The 26,397-nt window shown below is 37.6% G+C and overlaps 1 protein-coding gene across 1 annotated transcript; it reads left to right on the forward strand.

Annotated features, from left to right (window-relative positions):
- Positions 1-25,581, forward strand: xkr4 (XK related 4). Its single transcript, XM_041804197.1, has 4 exons — positions 1-686; positions 12,542-12,741; positions 23,075-23,429; positions 24,981-25,581. The coding sequence occupies exons 1-4, from the start codon at positions 1-3 to the stop codon at positions 25,579-25,581; spliced, it is 1,842 nt and encodes a 613-aa protein (XP_041660131.1).
- The last annotated feature ends 816 nt before the right edge of the window (positions 25,582-26,397 follow it).

A 26,397-nucleotide genomic window follows, 5' to 3' on the forward strand; every position in this document is an offset into this window, starting at 1 on the left:
ATGGCTGCTAAATCGGACGGGGTGCTGAAGATAAAGAAGAGCGACGTGGCCTTTACCCCCCTGCAGAACTCGGAGCACTCGGGCTCGGTGCACGGGCTCCACCCGGGCGCCCAGCCTGACTCCGGAGGCCCCGGGGATGGAGACTTCGTGAACGGGGAGTCGCGGTGCTGCGGCGGGGGAGGCTCCAACACGCCGTGCCTTCAGCTGGGCCGGGAGCAGCAGAAATACACGCTATGGGACTGCTTGTGGATCGTGGCTGCAGTGGCAGTGTATCTGGCCGACGTGGGCACCGATGTGTGGCTGTCCGTGGACTACTACCTCCGCAGAGACTACTGGTGGTTCGGCCTGACGCTCTTCTTCGTGGTGCTAGGGTCCTTCTCGGTGCAGCTCTTCAGCTTCAGATGGTTCGTCCATGACTTCAGCACCGAGGACAGCGCCGAGTCCTCCGCCGATTGCTCCCACATGGACGGGAATAAGCTGCTGAGCGGCTCGGCTTCTCACGGGGATGTGACCGCGCAGCAGCACCCGGCCACGCCGCAGAGGCAGGCGTCGACCGCCAGCAAGAACACCACGACCACCAGCACGGCGAGCACCGGGGCCCGGAGGAGACCGTCGGCCTACTACTCCTTCTGCGTCTGGTTCACCCAGTCCGTCATCCACATCCTGCAGCTGGGGCAGATCTGGAGGTAGGTCGAAGGCCTGGCACTGGCTAATGAATGAATGAATACATGAATGAATGAGAAGCCGGTTTCTTGGACTCTAGTAGGGCTGGGCCACCAAAAATCATACCCCTGTATTCTTGAGCTGAATGGAGGTCCACGATATAAATATGTGGATATTTTTCTATAATGTTACGATATTACCGGCATATCGATATAGACATTATTGCCAAATACATATTAGCTCTACATATCGGCAGTATAAAACATATCAGCTCAGAATGTACAACCCCAATTCCAAAAAAGTTGGCACGCTTTGTAAAATGTAAATAAAACAGAATGCAGTTATCACCAAATCTCACAAACCCATATTTTATTCACAGCATATCAGATGTTGAAACTGAGAAATTTTACCCTTTAATAAAAAATATTACCTCACTTTGAATTTCATGGCAGCAACACATCTCAAAAAAGTAGGGACAGGTCCATGTTTACCATTGTGTAGCATCCCCTTGTCTTTCAACAACAGTCTGTAAATGTCTGGGAAGTGAGGAGACCAAGGTTATCATTGTTAACTAAAACTAACTAAATAACTAACACTAAAATTCAAAATCATTTTAGTTAACTGAAACTAAGTAAAAACTAAGCTTTACCAAAAAACAAAAACTAACTAAAGCTGTATAGTGCTTTAACTAAACTAACTAAATGAAATAAAAAAGGAGACAAAATATCCTTAGTTTTAGTCTTTGTCACAATTATACTGACTGGCACCTACACACAAGTCTGGGGAGTGTAACATGGCCTGAACTGATTGGTTACGACATCCCACAGTGGTAGTTTTATGTCTGGAGTTCTATTCAAACATCATCATTAAGTAAATAAAATGATAAGTGAAGAGTAGCCTGTTTTAATATGTTTTTAAAAATGTATGACACTCACTCAGCCCCGACATCTATCCGTAAAAAAACTAAAACTAACATTAAAACTAATAAAAACTTAACCAAAATGAAGCATTTTTGCAAAATAAAAACTAAACTAAACTAACAAACCAGCAGTCAAAACTAATAAAAACTAAACTGTAAATGAATACAGAGAGTGAAAACGAAAAAAAAAAAAAAACTCGTGTAAAATCCAAAACTGTTATAACCTTGGAGGATACCAGTTGTTGGAATTTCAGGAGACGAATGTTGTTCATTCTTTTCTGATCTAAGATTCTAGCTGCTTAACAGTCCTGGGTCATCTTTGCTGACCCAAGATTTATGATGCTCCAAATATTTTATTACTGGTGAAAGGTCTGGACAGCAGGCAGGCCACTTCAGCACCCGAACTCTTCTACTGGAAAGCCATGCTGTTATTATTGATGTGGTTTGTGGTTGAGCATTAACTTGCTGAAATAGTGAACGTGTTGCTCTAAAATCTCCTTATAGTTTTCAGCATTGATAGTGCCTTTCCAGATGTGTAAGCTCCCCACGCCATAGGCGCTAATGCAACCCCATACCATCAGAGATGCAGGCTTTTGAGCTGTGCTCTGAACAAGCTGGATGGTCCCTTTCCTCTTTGATCGTCAGGACACGACATCTGTGGTTTCCACAAAGAATCCCAAATTTTGATTAATCTGACCACAGAACAGTTTTCCATTTGCCTTAGTCCAATTCAAGTGAGCTTTGGCCCAGAGGTGATGGCAGCGTTTCTGGATTGTGTTCACATACAGCTCTTTCTTTGCCTGATGCAACTTTTTCCAACTGTGTTGACAGACCATGATTTCTGGAAGTGTTCCTGGGCTCATGCAGGGATTTCCAGGACAGAACCATGCCTGGTTTTAATGCAGAGCAGCCTGAGGGCCGTAGATCACAAGCATCCAATCCTGACATTCATCCTTGTTCACAGAAACATCTCCAGATTCTTTGACTCTACTGACAGTATTATGGACTGTAGATGGTGGAATACTTAAAGTCTTCACAGTTTTATGTCAAGGAACTTTTATCTGAAATGTTCCCACCATTTTTAGACACAGTATTTCTCAGATTGGTGAACCTCTGCCCATCTTTACTTCTGAGAGACTCTACCTCTCTAAAAGTCTCTTTTTGTACCAGTCATGTTACTGACGTGTTTCTAATTAACTAATTAGTTTGTTTTTCATTAGTCCCACTTACTTTTCCAGCCTTTAGTGGCCCCGGCCCTGTTTTTTTTAAATATGTGGCTACCATCAAATTCAAAATAAATGAATATAATTTCATCAAATGGTAAAATGTCTTAACATCTGATATGTTGTTTATGTGCTATTGTGAATAAAATATGGGTTTATGCAATAAGGTGGTTGTCTAGGGCCTCACATACTAAAAGGGCCATACATAAAACAACTACCAGACTGTCTACTTCCCTGCCCCTCACTCAGCTCTGAGCCAATCAGGAGACACTTGGCATTCTTTACTATGAAAAGATGTGAATATATTAGTATCAGCTAAAACCGAGTTTGGGAATATACTCATATCAGGTATTGGCAAAAATCCAGTATAGTGCATCCCTACTTTTTGTATTCGAACGTCAACCAACACCAATTTCTGCAGTTTGACTTCATGAGAGATATCCCTGAGAACCAGCCATGCCTTGTCTCTGATGGCTTATCCTGATATTGTTGCCAAACAATGAAAGCAGTAATTAGTACTAGCCAATTAAAGGGAAGGTAACGCCCATTTTTAGGCTGGCTGCATGTTCACTGTGTGTCTGCTGCTGCACGTGTTCACCCTGGCTTTCAAAGCAGGCATGTGTGGTCTGTGTTGACCGTGTCTCCATACTGTCACAACCTTGTCTTTCTTCATCACTTTTACCTTAATAAATCTCCCTACAAGTGACCTGATTCAGTGTGGATCTCAGCTGGGAAAATTTCAGAATAAAAGCACTCAGGTCAAATGAGGGGTTTTTCCTCCTAAGAAATTCCAAACTAAAACATTTTCCTGCATTCTGTTCAAAGCACTGCAGTTGGTGTTCTTGTGTCTCAGATCTTCTGTGGTTCTTTTCTTATCTTCTGACTCAGACTCTAAACATGTTCCTTTGAGCAGATTTGATCTTAGGAAAAAGTAAAACGTAACACAGTGCTAGATCAGGTGAACAGGGAGAGTGATCAAGCACTGTGATTTGTTTTTGGAACAAAAACTGCTTTACTGAGAGCTCAGTGTGAGCTGGAGCATTGTCTTGAGGAAGAATGAAACCATTTTTTCCACAACTGTGATCTCTTTCCTCAGACTTTTTCTCTCAGTTTTTTTAGAACCTGTTTGTAAAAGTGTTGATTCACTGTTGACCCCTCTGGGACCCACTCCTCTGAAATTACAACCTTAATGTCAAAGAAAGCAATCAACATGGCTTTGAATTTGGACATGCTCTGTCATGCTTGGGGTGCTTTGTTTCAAGATCATATTGAAGATCCAAGTTGCATATAATCACTCCTGAAATATTTGGCTTTCCATCAGTTTGTTCTAAAATGTGTCCACAAATTTGCGTGGGTTTTTCCTTTTGATCAGGGGTCAGAAGTTTTGACACACACTTTTGTCGTGTTCAAATTTTCATGCAAAATGGAACCATTTCTGCTATCATTCTTATACCGAGTTGTCCATCATTTCGTCCAATAATTTCTTAAATTTGTTGAATGTTTCCAGAAGTTTCCGAGGTACATGAGCACCCAGAACGTTCATTGTTTTGGACGTCTTCTCTGCCTTCACTAAATCTTTAGTGCCATTTAAACCCACATGCATGTGACAATGCGTGTTCCCTATTCACCACAGTAAATGTAGGAAAAGATTTGGCAGCTTTGTTGCCTAATGTTACCAGAAATTTCAAGTTAATGCTGTTTAGATTTCAAGCTAATCAGTTTCCAATGCTTTAGCAAAAACATGCACTTCAGTCAGTAGTTAGCAGTGAACTAAAGTTGTCACTTATTGCAAACTTACAAGAGTTACGCGTGAATATCCAACTGTTTATATGTAACACTCCATGTGAATCGATGGCATCCTTCAAAATTTATAAAACATTCTAGCCTTGCTTTGAAGATGATGGCATCCTATACGTTTAATAAAACATTCTAGCCTTGACTTTGAAGATGATGTCATCCTATAAGTTTATTAACTGTTCTAGCCTTGCTCTTAAGATGATGTTGTCCTATAAGGTTAATAAAACATTCTAACCCTGACTTTGAAGATGATGTCGTCCTTTAAGGTTAATAAAACATTCCAGCCTTGACTTTGAAGATGATGGCATCCTATAAGTTTGATAAAAAAATTCTTGCCTTGAGTTTGAAGATGATGTCATTTTATAAGTTTATTAACTGTTCTAGCCTTGCCTTTGAGGATGATGTCATCCTTTAAGGTTAATAAAACATTCTAACCTTGACTTTGAAGATAATGTCATCCTATAAGGTTAATAAAACATTCTAACCTTGACTTTGAGAAGGATGTAATCCTTTAAGGTTATTCAGACATTCTAGCCTTGCCTTTGAGGTTGATGTCATCCTTTGAGGTTAATAAAACATTCTAAACCTTGTCTTCGAAGATGATGTCATCCTTTAAGGTTGATAAAACATTCTAAACCTGACTTTGAAGATGATGTCATCCTATAAGTTTATTAAAGTTCTAGCCTTGCCTTTGAGGATGCTGTCATTATTTAAAGTTTGTTAAACTTTGCATTAAGACTTTAATTTACCAACTGGATGAAAAGTATTAATTTAAGGTTTTTCTGAAAGGTCAGCAGATAATTTAAATGGGGAACTTTTCTTTTGGAACTTGAGCAGCTGAAAGAGTAGGAAGGCACTAAGTTTAACACAGTTTAGGATTTTTTAAAATTATTTTGTATTTTTAATTTAATTTTTACTTATTCTTTCTTTTTGCACTGATTGTTAGTTCAATTTTGATTTGCAAAAATGCTGAATTTAATAATTTTTTTATTAGTTCTGGTTTTTCTGCAATGCATGATACTTGTCAGGGGTGAAACTCAAAAGGGTCAAAGTAAACATCTGACATTAAAAAAAAAAATCAGAAAGGTTACTCTTCATTTTCAATTCATTTCATTTGTTAAAATTTAACATCAAAGACTAAAACTAAGGTGATTTTGTCACTAACTGAACTGTATTTTTTTAAATTCATTTTAAAAACACAATTTCAAGTGTTAGTCTTTTTTGTAAAGCTTAGTTTTTATTTTTTTCTGTTAACTTAAATGATTTTTACACTTTAGTTTTAGTTATTTAGTTCGTTTTAGTTAACTGTAATAACATTGGTGGGCACTCTCAAGCTGTGTAGAAGCTACAAGGCAGAGATGGCTACTTTGGCTGATTGTTCAATAAAGTTCTTTACGTAAGTATCTACACAATTATTAACAATTAACAGATGAACGGCTGTGTGCACAGCTGTTTTTATGTTAATGGGTTGGATGTTGATTTGAAGTTTAAAAAATTGATGTCAGGCCTAACGCACAGTAGATAGATAAGAACCACTGACCATAAAATGCCATCTGACCACAAGATAATGGATTTGACATCTTAAGAGTAAATGAATCGTTGTTTTTCTGTTTGTTATTTAATTTAAGTAGCAATTATAGAATTATTTAAGATTAAATAATAATATCAATACCTGTTTAATACCCTGGCTACAAAAATAGATGTACTCAACAACTGAGATTGGGCATTTTTTTTGGGTTGTGATTATTAACACTCACAGTTAGTGAGTAAAGTAAGTAAAATGATCCAAGGTGCTGGTTTAGCTCAGCTGGTAGCAGGCGTCCATGTGCAAAGGCTACAGTCCTTAACAGGCCGGTCCCAGTCTGGAATCCTGGTCCTGGTGCATGTCTCCCCCCACTCTCTCTCCCTGTATTTCCTTTCTTTCTTCAGCTGTTCTGTCCAGTTAAGGCAAAACTGCCTAAAACAGACAAAAGAAGAAGAAAAACAAACAGAAATTTATCAGGTATTGCCATGCAGCTCAAAGATATGTGGAAAGGATTTTTGGCCGGTATCTCCCAGCCCTACTTGGCATCCTCTGAATGATGTCAGCTCCGTCAGCATGGTGACCAGATGCCATCTTTAGCTGCTTCCTCTGCGGGGCCGACACACAGACTGCTGGGAGGCTGCCAGTCATTTCATTCACAGAAATATATTTACACTAATATAGCCATGACCTGTCCCCTTCTGATGTTTAACATCAAGTCATGGAGTTGATATCTGCTATTTTTGAAGCCAAGAAGAAAACTTCCTGTTTGCCCAAACAGATCCTCAATGTAGTGATGATAGTGCAGCCAGGATGGATTATAAACATACCCTTACATCTGACTAAATGATTCATAATTAATGCAGATTTAATCACGACACATCCAGAATGCTTTAATGAGATCAAAGATTCACTAGGATTTATGTTTGTAGATCGTGAAAGCACTCTATTATCCTTTAGTTATTAAATTTAGCATAGATGAGGACCAAATTATTATTTGCTCCCATATGAAAATTCTATTTTTAAAGTATTTCCCAAGTGCTTTTTAACAGAGCAAGCTTTCATCACATCCTAGTTTTATGCTAACATTATTTTACTTTGCCAGAGGAACAAAATAATTTCACAAAAAACACTTTTGTGCACTGATGAAAAAAGAATGTTACATCCCCAGTGTTCTTTGATCTTCCCTTTTTGATCAGAAAACAAAAACAATAAAGCCGTTCACACACTGCAGGGCCTGAGGCCTTGTCCACACGTTGGTGAGTATTTTTGTATTTTGACCTTTCGTCTACACACAAACGGTATTCAAGAAAATGCACATTTTTAAAATCTCCTTCCAGGGTGAAGAAATTTAGAAACTCCGTTAACAGCAGTGGTTCTCAACTGATGGGTTGGGACCTAAAAGTGGGTCACAGAGCCGTTTCCAGTGGGTCGCGAAAATGTGCAGGGAGAAAACAATAATCGAGTCATTGATTCTAGTCTGAAAAATAAAAAATAGTGATGGATGTCTTCCACTCGTTGGCAGGTTGACCATCAGGTGAAGTTAGGCAATTCTACGGTGGCCCTGAAGGTCAACCACATAAATATTTAATGAATATGAAACAAAAACATTTTCTGTTGCATTTATATTTTTTGTTTTTCATGAGATTTTTCATTACATTTTTTTGGCGTTTTTTTTTTTTCTTTTATTTACTTTCTTTTGTGTAATTTAGATGTTTTAACAATGCAAAGATTTTTTTATTATTCAATCAAATTTTATTTCAGTTCTTTTTACTGTTTGTTTAGTAGTTTTTCTTTGGACTTTAACAGTCTTTCCTTGGAGGTTCCAGGAATATTTCAGGATTTTTTTTATGGGAAGCACTGGGGATTTTTTATGGGCCTTCCTGTAAACTTTTTAGAAATTTATGAGGAACATGTTTCAGAAACTTTTGGAAATCTTGTGGCAGACTTTTACGGAAACTTTGGGTTATTCTTCAGTCTTTGTTTAGGCCTGTTCTGTTCTGCCTGTGGACCAAACAGTACTATGTGAAAAGCTGTTTCATAGAACAGACTCATTCTCGAATGGAGCATCATCACTCGGTCGTCACTCCACAAAGTTGATTCTGTCGATAGTACTACATCACCGTTTCAGTTAAAAGCATGTTTGTGACAAAATGAGTCCTATTTTAGATGTTGAAGGGCTCAGCGAGCCTCTCAGCTCAGTAGAAGACTACTGTAGACTCTTGTCTCCCTTCATCTGGCCAGACGGTGTTAGGAGGTCTGCAGGACTGAGTAAATTGTAGTAAATCAGTTAAACTGTGGAAAAACACTTTTTTTGTAAAGTTTATGGATTGCACTCTGTATGTAGAGATTTTCTGATGATAAGTGCAGCGTACTGGTCCATTAAGAGCTCTAAAGCACCTTTTTTTCTCATTGTCCTGGTAGAATCAGAATCACGTGATTTCAAACAACCTACACCAGCACTGGCTAAAATTAGCTTGGAGGTACTGGCATATCAGCAAAATTCCAATATTATGCACCCCCATAAATACCTAATACTACTGTATGTGTTGATTTTACTTTATCCTTTTTATTAGAATAAAGGAGACAATGCTTTAAGAAGTTAAATGTTTAGTTTTTGACAACATGATGTAGGGCTGTAGGAGCCCAAGCAAACTGGCTTAAATGATGTGCTGGTTATTAGTTTGTGAAGCCATGCTTTAATGAATCACTGTGAGTCTTCAGGTTTTTAAGTAAAGTTGATCGTTGTTTAAATTTGGTATGAAACATACCCTTCACACTAATATGCTCCTTGGCCTGTAATTCCTGCTGCCTCCAGTAGGTGGAGCTGTGAGTTTGACTGCTGTTGAAATGGTCATGTCCAGCCCTTTTCTTTCTGTAAATGTTATAAAGCCATACTGTGAGAGCATAGAGACAGACAGAGAGAGAGAGTGCTGCATTATTTATAGCCTAGAGTGACAGCAGCAGCAGGAGGTGGAGGGGAGCAGCAGACTGTAATGTAATCTCTCTCCATCCTTTTCTTTGTCCCTCTGTCTTTTTGTCTGGTTTCATGTCTTCGTGTCTGCGGGTGGAGACGTTCTTATCATTTTGGAACCAAAAGGAGTCACGCTTTAAAAACATGCTCTGTTTGTGTCAGCGATCCACAGAAGCAGACGCCAGCAAAACATGCAAACATGATTCTAGTCTGGAAAATAGAAATACACAGAGCGATGTCTTACACTCATAAGCAAGTCGACCACCAGGTATAGGCAGGGTATGCTACGGTGGCCCGGAAGGTCAACTGCAAAAATGAAAAATATTTAAACAAAAACTTTTTCTGTTGCATTATTTTTTGTGTGTTTCATGAAAGATTTTTCATTTCATTTTTTTGCATTTTTAGTTGACATTTTTCTTTTTTGTAATTTAGATGTTTTTGCAATGCAAAGATTTTGTAACGTTTGATAATTTTGATAATAATGATAATAATAATGATAATCAATTTCATCTGAGCATTTGTCATAGGTAAATTTACCCAGTCACTGAAGTCCACCATAAGTTTCTACTCGGCCCAGGCCCGTCCTCGTCCTCATTGCTGCCTCAGTGTTAATGTCGCTCAGCGGTTCCCTTTGTTTTGGCTTCTGCAGTGCTGACTGACTCAAAACCCTTCCATACTGTCAGTTTCCCTGCATAGTTTTCAGAGGCTCTAAAGTCCTCTGGAGACCAGCTTTGTTTGACTTCGACCACATCGATCTCATGAATATTCTCAGCCTAAATTAGCCATGTGCTTTGCTCTGTACACAAGCAACCCCAGCACCAGGAGTCTGCTGGACATCCATCCATTAAACCGGTCAAATGCAGGCTAACAGAAACTCTGCGGCGTAATATAGTTGACCTTCAGGGCCACTGTACAATGCCAAGGGCCTCCTGCTCTGAGAGGCCTCAACATAGAGTCATTGTAGGTGTGACATCAGATATGAGGCAGACGTCGAACATGACTTTCAATGTTTAATGTGTGTGTTTAAATGTAAATAAGGAGCCAAGAATGGTTAAAATAGCATTAAACATGTACAGAGAAGTACTGGGAATGTTGACAACCTGTGTTAGTGATTCTGATTTTGATATCGTCTTTGAGAGACTGACGGCGAGCCTGAACAAGCTGACTTTGGTTTTCACGTGACGTGAGTGAGGCAGTCAGATCCGGGACACCTTGGGTTAGAGCGTGGATGTAGAGGCAGGTTTAAACATAACAGCAGTGATGGTCTGGGGTCAAAGAAAGGGCACGGCATTTAAAATAGACCGGCTCTATTTCTCTAAACCAGCACAGCAATACTAAGATTTAAAGTTTAATCTCACTGACATGTTAAGTGTGAGTTACCGATCTAGCAAAATGCTTTCCTAAGATTTATTTTTAAAATAAAAAGCAGATGGTTTTTGGATTTAATTTATAATAAACAGAAATAAGTAGCAGTACATAGTTAAATATATGGTTCAAGCCTCTTTGCCTGTTATTGTTTGGAATCATTTCTAGGGGGTTTATTTTGAAAAGTAATACACTGCAATACATTTGGCGCTCCTGCCCCATTAATGACAACATCCTGTCTAAGGGTATAGAAAAAACAACCTTTTGTCATTTCTGTCTTCTCGTCTTTCTAACTTTAAAACAAAATGAAATAATTTTGAAACTTTAATCATCTGTAAGAAATCAACCAAAAGAAATCACCTTGTAATTTAATTTTAATCATTGTGTTTTAAAGCAATAGTTATCTTTGATTTTGAAATCTCCATTCCAGAAACAATTATCCCTTGAACAAAGATACAGCTATTTTGCTTGGTCAGCATCCTTTCATAAAAAACATTGATTTTATCTGCACTTCTAGATATTTTCAGTATGCATGGTTCTTATGGGGCTATAGTTCGGCGGCCGTTCTGCCATTTGCCCTCATTCTAGATCCGCCACTGCTCACACGTGGATGTAGGGTCTGCTTAAACGTCTTCAGCCCAGATTTAATTTGAAACTCCTTTATTGACAGTGTTGGTTCATTTCATGGCCCATTAGCCTGCTGCTAAATGACTGCCGCGTACGTGTGATATTTCTGAGAGAGCAAGGAGATGGAAATGAATTAGGGACAGAGAGAGAGAGAAAGTAGGCCACAGACAGACAGAAGGTAATAATGAATTCACTTCATTAAAGGAGCGTTGCCTCCGGTCTGCAGAGGTACAGCTGGAGCTGGAGAGAGCTGCAGCGTGTGCTGTGAACACATTTAAATCCAACCTTCAGTAACTGCATTGAAATGCTTCGATTAAAGGATGAAGTTAGCGTTTAAAAAGTTATTACCTTTTAAAGTTTATTAAAGATATTACAAAATAAACCAACTTCAGCTGCTGACTGAGGCTGTTTTCACACTGGGATTATTTGGAGGTACTCTGAGGCAAATAGGATTACAAATCTTCCCCAGAAACCCTTCTAGACGGGACAACAATCCTGGGCATTTGTGCTTTAGGGAAGGGAATTTAGACCACAGATAAATAGACGTTTTTGAGACACCCTTTTTATTTTTAAATTCTGACTATAAAGCCAGAATTCTGAGATTACAGTCAGAACTCTGACTTTAGAGTTCCTGATTGTCTCTGACTTGTCTTTGCTGTCCTGCTTGATCCTACATGATACTGTTGTGTTTCTCCACAGTGGAGTTTCTGTATTGTTCACCTGTCTTGTTTTGTTTTGCATCACTTAATAGAAAAAATAAAATGAAAACAGTCAGAATTCTGAGGGAAAAACAATGTAGAAGTCAGTCAGAATTTTGAGATTAAAGTAAAAACTATGGCAAAAAACATTATTCCAAAGATCAAAGTCAAAATTCTGAGGTTGAAGTGAAAATTCCAAGATTACCATCAAAATTCTGACTAAACAGAATTCCAATATTTCATTCAGACTTCTAAGATTGTGTTAAAATTCTTAGATCAAGGAAAATATTCTGAGATTACAGTCAGATTTCTGAGATTAATCCAAAGTTCTGAAAAAGTCTGAATTCTGGGGTTAAATCTAAAATTTTGAGATCAAAGTTGGAATTCAGAGATTAAAGTTAAAATTCTGAGAGTACAGTCAAAATTCTGTGACTAAACAGAATTCTGAAATTTCAGTCAGAATTCTAAGATTTAAAATTAAGGAAACATCCTGAGATTGAAGTCAGATTTCTGATTTAAAATTTCTTATTTAAAGTTCTGAAAAGGGGGGGGGGGGGGGGATTTGAACCTAAGAGACGATAAAGGACGGTGATTGTTGAAGCCAAGAAGACAAACAAGCAAGAAGCCTGATTAAAAAACAGGATCTGACATGAAACTTTGACAAAGTCAACTCATTTTGAGAGCGAATTTATCTTTTTGACTGTTGTTATTAAACTCTTCTGTGGATATTAACGCCTGCTAATCTTCTTTCAGGTATTTCCATACCATCTACCTGGGCATCAGGAGTCGACAAAGTGCAGAGACAGAGCGCTGGCGTTATCACTGGAGGATGGTCTACGAGTTTGCAGACGTGAGCATGCTCCACCTACTCGCCACCTTCCTGGAGAGTGCACCACAACTGGTGTTACAGCTGTGCATCATCATACAGACGCACAAGCTGCAGGCTGTACAAGGTAGCATGTTTACCCTCACAAATTCTGTCTATCTATCTATCTATCTATCTAGAATGTTTTATAAACTTTAAATAATGAAATCATTTTCAAAGACGGAGGACGGAATGTTTTGGAAACTTTACAGGATGACGTCATCTTCAGAGACATAGGACAGAATATTTTGTAGACTTTACAAGATTACGTCATCTTCAGAGACATAGGACAGAATATTTTGTAGACTTTACAAGATTACGTCATCTTCAGAGACATAGGACAGAATATTTTGTACACTGTAAAAAATGTCCGTAGAAAATACGGCAAAAGACTGTCAAATAGCAACAGTAAAAGACCGTAAAACAAATAAACATATATTACTGTATAAAATACACAGAATTGCTGTAAATCAAGCAACGGTATGAAACATAAATTTTTACAATTAAAGTACGTAATAATTACAAAATTGTACCGTTTAAACGAAAGAAGATTGTGAAAATAAAGGAAAAATACTGTAATCTTCAAGACGGGCAATTACTCTAAAAATTACAGTAGTATTTTGTTAAAATTACAGACTTTTCTCTCATGTACATTTAAATTCACAGTAAAAATCTGTGAAAAAAATTGCAATCACATACCGTAATTTTAGCAGGGACAAGAGGTTAAAAATACTGCATGATCAGGAAAGTTCTGTAGAAAATACAGTAAAAACCTGTCAACCTGCAAAACCTGTGAACAAGCACCAATTTGTTGTTATGTTCACATTTGTTTCTCAGTGCTACACCACATGATGCTGCCTTGTGAAATAAACGGACAGTTACAGTTAATATGAAAACCTTATTGAAACAAGAATGGTACCAAAAATCATTTTGTTTGTTCTTAATTTGATGGATGAAAGTGGTCAATTATTTTAGTTTAACTGATTTATTGGAAAAGAATGATGTTAATTGCTCTCACAAAGAATGCCATTGCATTTGTAAAGCCATTCCACTTCCTTTAATGCATCTAACACAAAATACATTGATGTACTTTAATGTTTCAGTCAATCTTTCAGAACTGGAATTGGATGACACATATTACCGATAGGAAATATAACAAGGTAATTGGAAAGAACTACTTTATATATACATAAAGAGAGAGAGAGAGAGATACATACTGTATATATAATATGTATATAATACAGTTGAATATATAGTATATACATTATATAAATACAATAGTTATTTTTACTGGTTAAACAACTTAAACATGAATGCAAATAGAATGACAAGAAACCCTCCATAATCAGTTTTAAAAATGAATGGGAACTGTACATATAGTCTATCAAATTGATTTCTAAGGGGAAAAAAAAATCTTAAAAAAAAAAACAATATGAAACCATGGTTTAGTTTCTGAAATTTTAATTTACTTCTCATACCTTATGTAATTTAATCTAAACTTCTCTTTACCTGTATGTGGGGTTATTTGTGTCTAGTAAATACGTTTTGTTTCATGTGCCAATGCTGTATTAACTATTGGAATCTGTTCAATAAAGTTGTATCAATATAAAAAATAAATATATAAAAATAATTTTGAAAAACTGTTTCCCGTCGCCATTCAACCCTGTCTACACAGGAACGTTTTCTATTCTGTCTGTACTAGAACAGCGATTTGGGTGTTTAAAAATGGAACAATTTGGAAACGAGCTACAGAGTGAACAGCTTTCAGTCACCTCCCTCCATGTACACTAACAGTGCTGCTTTCTCGAAATGCGTTTGCGCACTGTGGTTGCAGTCAATTGCCATGCGCGAATACGGTTTCGCGCAGGCGCGGGGAAAGAAGGACCTTATACGCATGCGTGTGTGTGGTTCGTTGGAAAATCAAACCGCCAACGGCTGCCTGGTAAACTACAGCGTTTTCGTGTCTTCTGTGGTCTCGTGTGCGCGGAAATATTTCATAAAGTTGCTGTCTGCTCGTAGAACGAGCTGCAAACGAGATGGAATACAAAGCAGGACATCGGGCGTGTATTAATTCGGCGTCACCGGAGCATCAGCCTACGAGCTATTGGTAAGGTATGTAGAACTTCTTTTGTCGTAGTGTCAAATATTTCTTGAGTTCTTTTCATTCAGTAACACCACGTGTTTATAGGTAGAAGTTAAATGGGTCAGGAGGCATTTTGTTTCAGTTCTAGACCAGCCAACATTGCTGTTTGATTTGTATTTTTTGCTGTCATTTTAGCGTGGAGAACGTTTAACACTTGCTGTGTTGGGGACCATAAGTGAACCCCAAGCTCAGAGCTAACTCCGCCCACTTCAGACTTTTGAAAAATGCACAAAAAATGGGCGGTTGGATACTGGGAACACTGGGAAGAGGGAAAGAAAAAGGACGGAGTTTTCCAGATGAGGTGGGAGTGACCGTGAGGACCGTGATGTCCCCTAGCCAAAAAGTGAGAGTCCCGCCGCAGCACTGATGCTTCAGAGCGACCTAAGGTGAAGGATTTTTTCCCCTTCAGAGTCACATTCATATCTATGTTCAGAGTCATATCCATATCTGTGTTCAGAGTCACATTCATATCTGTGTTCAGAGTCCCCTGAGGCAGGCTTTCCAGCTTATTCCTACCCCTCCATGAATATGGGCGCAACTTCCGCTCCGTTCTATCTAAATGGGACTTTGCATAGAAACCAGATGCTAAACGTGACTATTAAAGCAATTTTAATACCAAACTACATAAACTTAGACTGCTTCACCTCAGACGGGATAATATTATTATTATTTCTCTAGCCTCTACTGGAGAGTTCAAATTGATGACATTACTTTAGATAACCTACAAGGGCATATTTAGCTAACTTTAGTAGCTTTATATCGGTATAAAAAGATACATTTCTAGTTTGTGGAGTTGCTGAAATTCTCATTTTACAAACTAATCCCTCTTAAATATGGGAATTATATTTATAAAATTATCCATGACTCAAGTTGCCAGCTCTTCAGTTTGGTAAATGTCAAGTTTTGTATTAAGAATTAATGATAAATTAATACTAAAAGAATCACATCCCCGATGCATTTAGACAGTGGACAGCATGTTGTGAGAGACATATTTAACTTTGTCATAATATTAGTACCATGAACATAGCAGCAGGTACTGAGCATTACAGAAAATATGATTAAAACATTTCAGCTCATTGATTTAACAAAAATGAAGCAGTATTTATTACAGCAAATATTTATTTATTTCAGAACAACCACTGTTGACACTAAATCACTTTAGTAAGCCTTTGGAAATATCATGTTTTTGCTATTATTGTTACTGTACTGGAAGTTCCACTTCCATTCATAGCTACAGTAGACCCCCAGGAATAATGTGGTATCCACCTTATTTACTTATCTACAGCTTATAATACAAACAGTGTGAACATGTGATAACAAAATATAAATATTTACAAATTCCAGAAGAATTCCTATTGAAACAACTGTCGTTCTTTGTTAGCGTCTATAGTTAGCTGCTGTACTAGAATACATGTATTTAATGTAGCCTACTTCCGTTTTGGCACCGGAAGTTTCGCCCATATTCACATTTGCAGTAGCAGCCCCAGGAATAAGGGGGATAGTGTGGTGGTGGACTGTGGTGGTCCTGGGCACTACCTGTTGGCTCCAGCACCTCCTAAATGCACAATGGGGATATGTGCACATCAGTGTCATGGCACTAAAGATTTAATAGCTCACTTGATTTTTGCAGGATGCCACAAAGCTCAAGATTCAGAGAGGACAGTTGGAGGGCTGCTCAGAGGACATAAAGGGTATGGTGTTTCCCCTTCTCTCCTGTTTTGACAAAAAAGAAGACAACCTCTTTTGCCTTGTTGAAACATTCTTGCCAGATGGGGTACCAGTGGAAAGCCTGCCCCATGTATTGTTTTTTGTAGTAAGTGGATCTCAGAAACACTTTAAAGACTCATTTGGATGGTAATGGATGATTTGCTTGTAATTCTTTTCTACTTTTATCATCCTCCCAGGAGCCTCTTGCTAGGCTTCAAGGCAGCTCATGCTATGCATTGACCAGCATTGGGATCCACTCAGGAGTTCCTACAGAGGTAATAATTTTTCCTCTTTAGAGGTAGTTATATGGTATAGTGTAATGCTGGCAAAATGTTTTATTTCCTTCCAGCCATGTGCATCATGTGATACAATATCAGTTATTTTTATAACTGTGTTATTGTCACCTGTAACAACTGCTATCCTGAGGAAGACGGTTCAGGACAATTAGAGCCAAAACTAACAGACTGAAAAACAGCACATATCCCAGAGCAGTTGCAATAATAAACTAGAAAAGCACTCAGAGCGCAGACCTCCGCCATTAGCCCTATCTCCCAATAGTGAAGAGTCCTTTAAAAATTCCTAGATCCAGACGATGATCTGGATCAGTCCCAAAATCAAATCAGTTCTTCCTTTTGCCATTTCTGACATTCCCTGGAAATTTCATCAGAATCTATCCATAACTTTTTGGGTTATGTTGCCAACAAACAAACCCTGCCGATCACATAACCTCCTTGGCAGAGGTAATAATAATTGCACTGAATGGAACTGTGCAAAATTTCGTTGTACTTGTGTACAATGACAATAAAGATTCTGGTTCAGATTTTTAGGTTTGATAGTATCCAAATTTTCAAATTTAAAAACAAAAAGAAATAGATGTGCAGCATTTTTTTCTAAACCAAAACTGTTGTGAGCAGAAAAAGCGCAAGGGCAAGCAAGATGACATACAGAGCTGTGGGATCAACACACACTCTAAGTGGAGAGGGTAGCACCAGTCACAGCTTAGTGTTGATTTTAGAAGAACATATAAACACAGCAAAACCCGTCTGATAACTGCTTGACAGCTGGATCACTCTACATGTATGTCTGCATTTTGTGTCTGCTGTAGCTTCTGCCACAAAACACAAGGGATGTGACAAGACATTCAGCTCACGGGACAAGAAGAGATTGGGTCCCCTCCTTTTTTGAGTGAATTCAAAAATTGGATAGTACTTTGCAATCAGTGCATACATAAGTGTTCAAAACTTCTAAGTTGACATGATTTGGTGCTTTACCTTGTCTTTCTATTTTCCTTACTCTTTTTTAAGGTCCTGTTTCTTCTGCTAGTGGTGACTAGGACTCCATTACTTTATACTGTCTCCGGTATTCCACTCTTCTAAAAAGACGCCAGTTATCAAGGAAAAATAATGGTAAGCCTTTCACAGCATTTGTACATACCTCAATAAATTCTTTAGATTAATCTTTCTTTAAGCAACATGAAGCCATTTTATGTTTATTTTATGTAGTTTACACCAAGCACTGCATTAATCTGGTCATGTAGAAATACCCAGAATACTGCCATGCCACTGCTTTGTCCAGCTTGTTCTCAGTGTTCTGATGATCCCACCATATGGGGGCCAATACAGTTTTCTGTGTGAGTCATATGTTTTCATTATGATTGATTTAAAATTCAGCGCCCATCATCTTTGTTACAGCAAAATCCTTTTGTACCCCAAAGCATTTAGGGTAAGTGTACCCATTAGGCCCACCAAAATCTAAGTTCACGTATTTTTCATAGATACTAAGATGGTTTATAAACATGATAATTTGTTAGAATGAAGGATTAATCCCTCATTTGAAGGTATATTTATTTACTTATGCATATTTTAGAGAACAAATTAAAGAAATGTTATGAATAAAGTCAAAAGTCTGGCATGGGCTTAATTGGTACCTAAGTACCATTTAAGCCCACGTGTGTTCCAAATAAGCCCACAACCACGTTTATTGACAGAAATTTAAAAAATCATTACATTTTTCAAGTAGTAAACATATATTAATTCAGTAACATGTTATACATGTTAAACACAATTTATTTTTTTAACTTGGATTTAATGTTTGGCTTGTAACAATGGACCACCACAAACATGACTAAGTAGGCCTAAACCTAATTTTCATTGGCTTCAGTATTTAACATTTCATTGAACATTTTATTTAATATTGACAAAATTTGATTCAATATTGACAAAATAAAGAAAATGTGTTTGTTTTTAAAAGTATTAAATGACATTACAGTGAATCAACAATATCTTATTGAACTTGGATTTAATGTTTGGCTGTAACAATGATGATTTTAGGACAGTTGCTGTAATTCCTCTTTTTGTTGGCATTTTTCTCACTATAAACAATTTATTATGAAAAATTAACTGACATAACAATTCTTCTGGTCAGTGTGTGATCTGTGATGTACTCGTGTTAATGAAGTTAGTATAACAACATCCAACATGATTACAGCGAAAAGCTATCAAACCTCAAAATTTCATTTTTTTCTATTGAAACACATAAGATGGGCTTAAATGGAACACACTGGGCTTAAATGGTACTACAGTGACTACCAGGAAATGAAGATAATATGTTCTCACCAAAATTAAACAAATGTTTAAAGAAATGCCTGTAGGCTAAATATGCTGCAAAACTTGCCATCACAGTTATTCCTCTTCTGCCAAACTTTCTGAATTATCAAGGAATTCTTGTTCAAAGTTTTATGTAAGATTTATGTAAAATGAATCAGAAAACACTTAGTTTGTGTACTTATCATTTTTAATCATTAAGCAGTGTATCTATCAGTAGGGCTACATGTATTGACTAGTGATTAGCTTGCTACGCTAGCTAGCATGACTCATCTTTTCACATAAAACTAAATAGTAAGAAATTACAAAAAACTACCTGTTTATACACAAAAAAACAAATCAATAATCTCTCAAATTACATAATATGAATGTACTTAACAAGTCAGTGGCTGAAAATGGTTGAAAAGAGGTTCTTTCTGAGGGTCCCAAAACACCAAAGTTTTGAGGCGACTTTATCTGAGCCTTCTTGAGACTGCACAAGTGTAGGCGGGCCATTTTCAATATCTACAAATGTGATTGGTGTCAAACAAAAACTGACATATAATTAAGAAATTGTGTGATTGGACAAAATAATGTATAGCATAAGACAGGCCCCTCTTTTTTTTTTTTAAATTGACTTCAAAGTCACAAGTGGGCTTAAATGGTGCCTGGGCTTAATGGGTAGGCTTACCCTAATACAATACAATAATAACTTTATTAACCCCCGAACGGAAATTATATAGAAATTATATATAAAATTATATATTATATTTACATGTAAAAGCAAATTCTATATTTATTTGGGTGGTCTTACAAGTAAATATATAAATAAAGAGCATAGTTTGCAAATATTTATCTTGTGGTTCAACTACCTAAAATCACAATATAACCCTTATGAATGGTTCATACCAAGGTCTTTTGCTAACACTTGTGGTTTGGGCTATTGTGTGTAGCTTTAAACCAGTGTTAATTTCATCGACTAAAACTATGACTAAAAATGTTTGACAACAGTCTGTTTTCCATGACAAAAACTAGACTAAGACTAACAAAAATAGATCTGTGATGACTAAAACTGACAAAAACTAAGTTTAGTTTTTGACTAGAATGTAATGTAGTTTTCGTTGGACATTCAAAATCCATGATATCTCTCCACTGTGGGTAATTCTGTCAAAAAACAATGCAGCTGTAGCTCTTCTGTCTCTCAGCTATAGAAAGCAGGGACCCCAGGTTTGGCAGGGTGCAGAGAACATTCCCACTATGACTTGGTACCAGATTTAAGCAAGACAATAAATGCTTGGACTAAAAGTAAAACCTAAAATGTGAGGACTTTTATGGACTAAAACTAAATGGACAGAAATGACTAAAATGTGACTGAAACTAAAATTCATTTCACTTAAAGACTAAAAAATAAGACTAAAATTAAAAATATCTGCCAAAATAAAAACTTCTTTAAACAATGAAATCAATTCAAATTTATGTTTAGTTTTTAAAGCAATACCTACGTCACTTTTTTGTGTGTGTCCATATATTATTGGATATGTTAAGGAGGGGGGAGCTCAGTGGATACAAGCCTGGGCACCACAGCTCTAAACTATAAAGGAAAAGCAAATTGCAATTAATATGTCATAACTGTCTCATTATAATCAATAACGGAAAAAGTAATTGGCTGTTGTTAGGTGATTGCTGACTTAATAGCTGGCACTTGTGGGTACATTTGCGTTTCTTCACCATATTCTATTATAGAAATGATCTGTATGTACTGTACACACTGTTTATTTTATTCTGTTGTGCTGATTGTAAGCATGGCTTATTAGAGCCTAGTTTTCTCAAATTTACATCTGTGTAGGCATTAAACTGAAGCACTGAATCACTCTAACTTTGTTTTGTATATGTACTTCCTGCAGAGAGGATGGAGCCAGTCCAAAGTAGAACACCTGATGAACTGTGCTCGAGTCTTCAAGAAGATGAAGTTTCTTGGCCATGTGAAGCTTCCCAAGTGGAAGGCCTTCTTCAGTCAAGACTGGACTCATTACTCTTGAATCATTTAGGGGCAAGTGACTTTGTTTCATCTTCATGCATTACACCAAGGACTACCTGTCATACATATGGACACAAGCTTTTTCTTCCAAGATCTAAACTGCTTTGTGAGTATACAGACAAGTTATCAGATGTGTTGAAAGGTTTTTTATTGCAAACATATAACTGCAGAGTTTCTTATTGTTTATCAGAGAGCTTGAATCTTTTGTTAAAAGTAGGAGTATTAGGGCACTACTGCAAAAATCTAGCAAATTAACTGAAATTTCACATGTTTTGTACTGTATTTTTACAGTAAATTTCTGGCAACCACAGCTGCTGGTAATTTACCGTAAAATTTAAAGTAAGGCAGTATTAAGCTACTACTGTAAAATCTGCAAACATCAGCTGTAATTTCTCATGTTTTGTCCTGTATTTTTTACAGTAAATTTCTGGTAACCACAGCTGCCAGTCAGTTACTGTAGTATGTAAAGTTGGGGAGTATTTTGCTACTACCGTAAAATCTGCAAATATCAGCTGTAATTTCTCATGTTTTGTACTGTATTTTTTACGGTAAATTTCTGGTAACCACAGCTGCCAGTAATTTACTGTAAAATTTAAGTAGTTATAATAAAATACCGTTTAACTTTATACGGGTCTACTGTTTTTATTACTGAGATAGATTGTATTTAGGTTTACAGGATTTCTGGTGTTTTTACAGTAATTTACCGTAAACAGGTTTGTTTCATTATCGTTATTTTTACAGCCAATCCCTGTAGAAAATGTTGTAATAGAGCTTTAACTTCTACATCAAATTACAGTAAGTTGTACAGCAAATTACCGTAAATATGGTTACAGTATAACTGTTATTTTTACAGCAAATCCTTGTATAAACGGTTACAATATTGTATTTTTTTAACAGAAATTTACAGTTAAAAAAAAAACAGGTTTGAACTGTAATATTTACAGTTGTAGAATGAAAACACCGTTTTTTCTCATACATTCTCACCGTAATTTTTACAGTAAATCTCTGGTAACCACAGCTGCCAGCGTTTTACCGTAAATTTAACGGAATTTTTTTTACAGTGTAGACTTTACAGGATGACGTCATCTTCAAAGACATAGGACAGAATATTTTGTAGACTTTACAGGATGACGTCATCTTCAAAGACATAGGACAGAATATTTTGTAGACTTTACAGGATGACGTCATCTTCAGACATAGGACAGAATATTTTGTAGACTTTACAAGATTACGTCATCTTCAAAGACAGAGGATGAAATGTTTTGCAGACTTTAAAGGATGACATTTCCTTGAAAGAAGGAAAAGGACAGAATTTTGGTAAAGTGGGGATTGTTGTTTTTTTACCTCTCCTTTCTGCTGTGAAATTGACTGTAGTTAGTTTCACCCACTCTTCCAAAAGTTTCCCATAAATGACAGCAACTTGTTTAGTTGGTTGAAATGTCAGATTTGACAGTCTGTTAAGACATTTAAATTCTATCCATGGCAAAAGTTAGGGAAAAACTCTTTCAATCAAAGAACATGGGTTGTTAGTTTGATGAATTTTTTTTTGTACAAAAATGTTCTATTGAAAGTCAAGGAGTTTCAGTAACAGTCACAAAGTGAGAACTGCTCTTCTTTTTTTTTTTTACATAAACGCTAGTGATGTCAGTTAGAACTAGTCTAAAATATCTTTGCCGACAACATATTAACCCCTCCTACCCCCAGATGTTTATAAATACATGAAATAAACGTCTTTATAAATCAACAATTAAAGAAAAATGTCGGCTTTCTTACTGTAACGATATCAGGAGAAGGTAATTATCTGTTATTGGTATTGGTTAAAAAAAATAATAGTTGTGCATCACTAACAATAATCTTTAAAAAGTAGCATTTGGTTTACATTAAAGATCCTGTCCCCCATCAGTCTTGATATCCTTTGTAAGTCTGGTGTTTCCTTGTCCGCCTGTTGCAGGAATGACAGCAGCAGCCTCCCTTGTCTCCCTCGCCTGGGCTCTGGCATCCTATCAGAAAGCCCTCAGAGACTCTCGAGATGACAAGAAGCCAATCAGCTACCTGGCTGTCATCATTCAGTTCTGCTGGCACTTCTTCACCATCGCTGCCCGGGTCATCACCTTCGCCCTGTTTGCATCTGTGTTCCAGCTCTACTTTGGCATTTTCATCGTCCTGCACTGGTGCATCATGACCTTCTGGATCGTCCACTGTGAGACGGACTTCTGCATCAGCAAGTGGGAGGAGATTGTGTTTGATATGGTCGTGGGGATAATCTACATCTTCTCCTGGTTCAACGTCAAGGAAGGACGCACAAGGTGAGGATGCTCAGTTCCCTAAGAAGTAGGCCATGTTTATATATAGAAAAATCCAAAATTATACAAGACAAACAGTTCAAAAACAGCTAATTTTGTTTGTTTTCAAAAATGTCCTGCAGTTTTTGACAACATAATAGTAACAACCATTGCACACCAAAAAAAACACAACTATAAACATTGCATTATTCCTTCCAGGCCAGTAGATGACAGTGTGACTCTATAATAAAACATGTCCATGCTCACATCCTCTTCCTTCTAAGGTGTTAACATCTAAAAATGGCTAACACACCAGTGTTTGTTTGGAAAGAGGATGAGGTGGATGCATGCACAATGGCAAGGATGGAATGCTCAATTATCTCTAAAGGATGACATCATCTTCCAAAGCCAGGCTAGAATGATTTATTAACTTTAAAAGATGACATAATCTTCAAAGGCAAGACTAGAATGTCAGATACAAACATCAAAGGATAACATCTAAAAAGGAGGGCTAGAATGATTTCTGAACTTAGAAGGGTGAAATTATCTTCAAAGGCAAGACAAGAATGTTTAAAAAAACATCAAAGGATGGCATAATCTAAAAGGCGGGGCTAGAATGGTTTATAAACTTTAAAGAGGTAAATACTCTTCAAAGTCAAGGCAAGAATGTTTAAAAAACATCAAAGAATGATATCATCTCAACGGCAAGGCTTTAATGATTTGGAAACATCTAAGGATGAAATCATCTCCAAAGATAAGGATGCAATGTTTGGTAATCTCTAAAGTTTGACATAATCTTCAAAGGCAAGGATGAAGTGTTTTGTCAACTTTTAAGGACAACATGATCTTCAAAGGCAGGGCTAGAATTTTTTATAGACCTAAAAGGATGGCATCATCCTCAAAGGCAAGGATGCAATGTTTGATCATCTCTAAACATTGACATCATCTTCAGGCAAGGTTAGAATGTTTTACGAACTTAAAATGATGGCATCTTCAAAGACAATGCTGGAATGTTTTCTTAACTTGAGGATGGAGGTAAATGTTGGTGAAGCTGGGGATGTTGGGCCCTTTTCTTCTCCATGTTTGCCACATAGTAGGCCACAGTTGGCGAATTATTGAAAAGGTGATAGAACAGGTAAGGAGCAAGGGTTTCCCTTGCCAGATAGAAGAATATTTCCTACAAAGGCTGAAGCCTTTTAAAAGGGCACATTATTTCATTACCGTCATTGTTAAAATTATTCATAGCTTGATTCCTCATTTGGAGCCACAACAAAAAGCTGATATTTGTGTTCCAGCTAAAGAAACTGTATATTTGATGATTTTGAAAGAACATAACATTTTTAACATAAAAGTTAAATATTTAATGGAACAGATGATTTGGAGGGATAGACTAAAAACAATCATATATTTTCTGCAAGCAATTGGCAAAATTGAGAAAAAACTTTTAAACTTACGTTCATCTTTCTAATCAGCAGAGAATGTTTTTTTCTCTGATTTGTAGCATGAAGACCACGCCAGTGGTCACCGATTGAATCTGATGAATTTCTTCTCTTCATGTCTCTTTCTTCTGTTCAGGTATCGTCTGTTTATCTACTACCTGGTGATTCTGGTGGAGAACGCTGCTCTCAGCGCGTTGTGGTACCTCTACCGCTCACCGCCTACGACTGACGCCTTTGCCGTACCAGCACTCTGTGTCATCTTCAGCAGTTTTCTCACCGGTGTGGTCTTCATGCTCATGTACTACGCCTTTTTCCACCCCAATGGGCCACGCTTTGGACGCTCGCTGAGCGGGCAGGGTCTGGACCTGGACCCCACCTCCCAGTTCTCCACACTTCCATCTGAAGGTGCCACCAACTCGCTACGCTCCAACCGCGGCGCCACCACGACACTGGAGAGGGACATGGGGAAGTACTCCGAGCGTGACGGCTGTATGCCCGTCTTTCAGGTTCGACCCACGGTGCCATCTACCCCATCGTCTCGTGCTCCGCGCCTCGATGAGACTGTCATCAAGATCGACCTCTGTAGGAACCGCTACCCAGCCTGGGAGCGCCACGTTCTCGACCGCAGTATACGAAAGGCAATACTGGCCATAGACTGCTCACTCACTCCTCCACGGCTGCAGTACAAAGATGACGCTCTGGTTCAGGAGAGGCTGGAGTACGAGACCACGTTATAGTCCCACTCTGCTGTGTGAACTCAAACGGAGCACAGATGAAACCCAACAAACAGTGAAGACGGACCGTGGCAATAGGAATTTATTACTACCAACAACATCCTGTCTCATGGAGCGTTCCCTTCTTTCTGTTTCTGTTCATCAGCATCCTGTTGGTAGTGATCCATGAGGCCGATGGTTTGCGCTCTCTGAGGGGTTGATACCGTTAGTTTTACTTTATCTCATCAGGGAAACCCCGTCTGTTACCAACAACTAACAGAGCACTCTGACGCTGGGCTGGGACACCACGCTGATGCTCTGTTTGGTGGATAAAAATGATGAATATACATATCACCATGTCCACGTAGGGGAGCTCTACACCATCAGATATTCCACTTGAACATAAGTGACACCTTTATAGAGTTTAGGGAAAAGTGTTGATTCAGCATCACTACAAACATTCACAGTGCTCCTTATTAGTCAGTGGTTTTATGGTGATGCAGCCACTGCTGAATGGGTGCTGACGTCCATATCTACATCACTGCTCATGTTCTCTTTTCAAGCTAGACATGAAAGGAACAAGCAGCTGAGCAGATATCTAGGGTGGCCCCGAAGGGCAACTGCAAAAAAACATTAATTTAGATGCAAAAATATTTAATCTAATGAAACCAGAAATTGTTTTTTTTTTTTTAAATACAACCACTATTTCATTTAGTGCTGAAGCGTTTCATACAGACATTTAATGAAACACAAAAAACATTTAATGAAAAACAGAAAAGTTATTAAACACTGAAACATAATATAAAAAATGTAAAAAAAAAAAATTTAACTGAAAACAAA

The sequence above is a fragment of the Cheilinus undulatus genome, linkage group 13, assembly GCF_018320785.1.
Source record: "Cheilinus undulatus linkage group 13, ASM1832078v1, whole genome shotgun sequence".
In the NCBI taxonomy this organism is placed as follows: domain Eukaryota; kingdom Metazoa; phylum Chordata; class Actinopteri; order Labriformes; family Labridae; genus Cheilinus; species Cheilinus undulatus.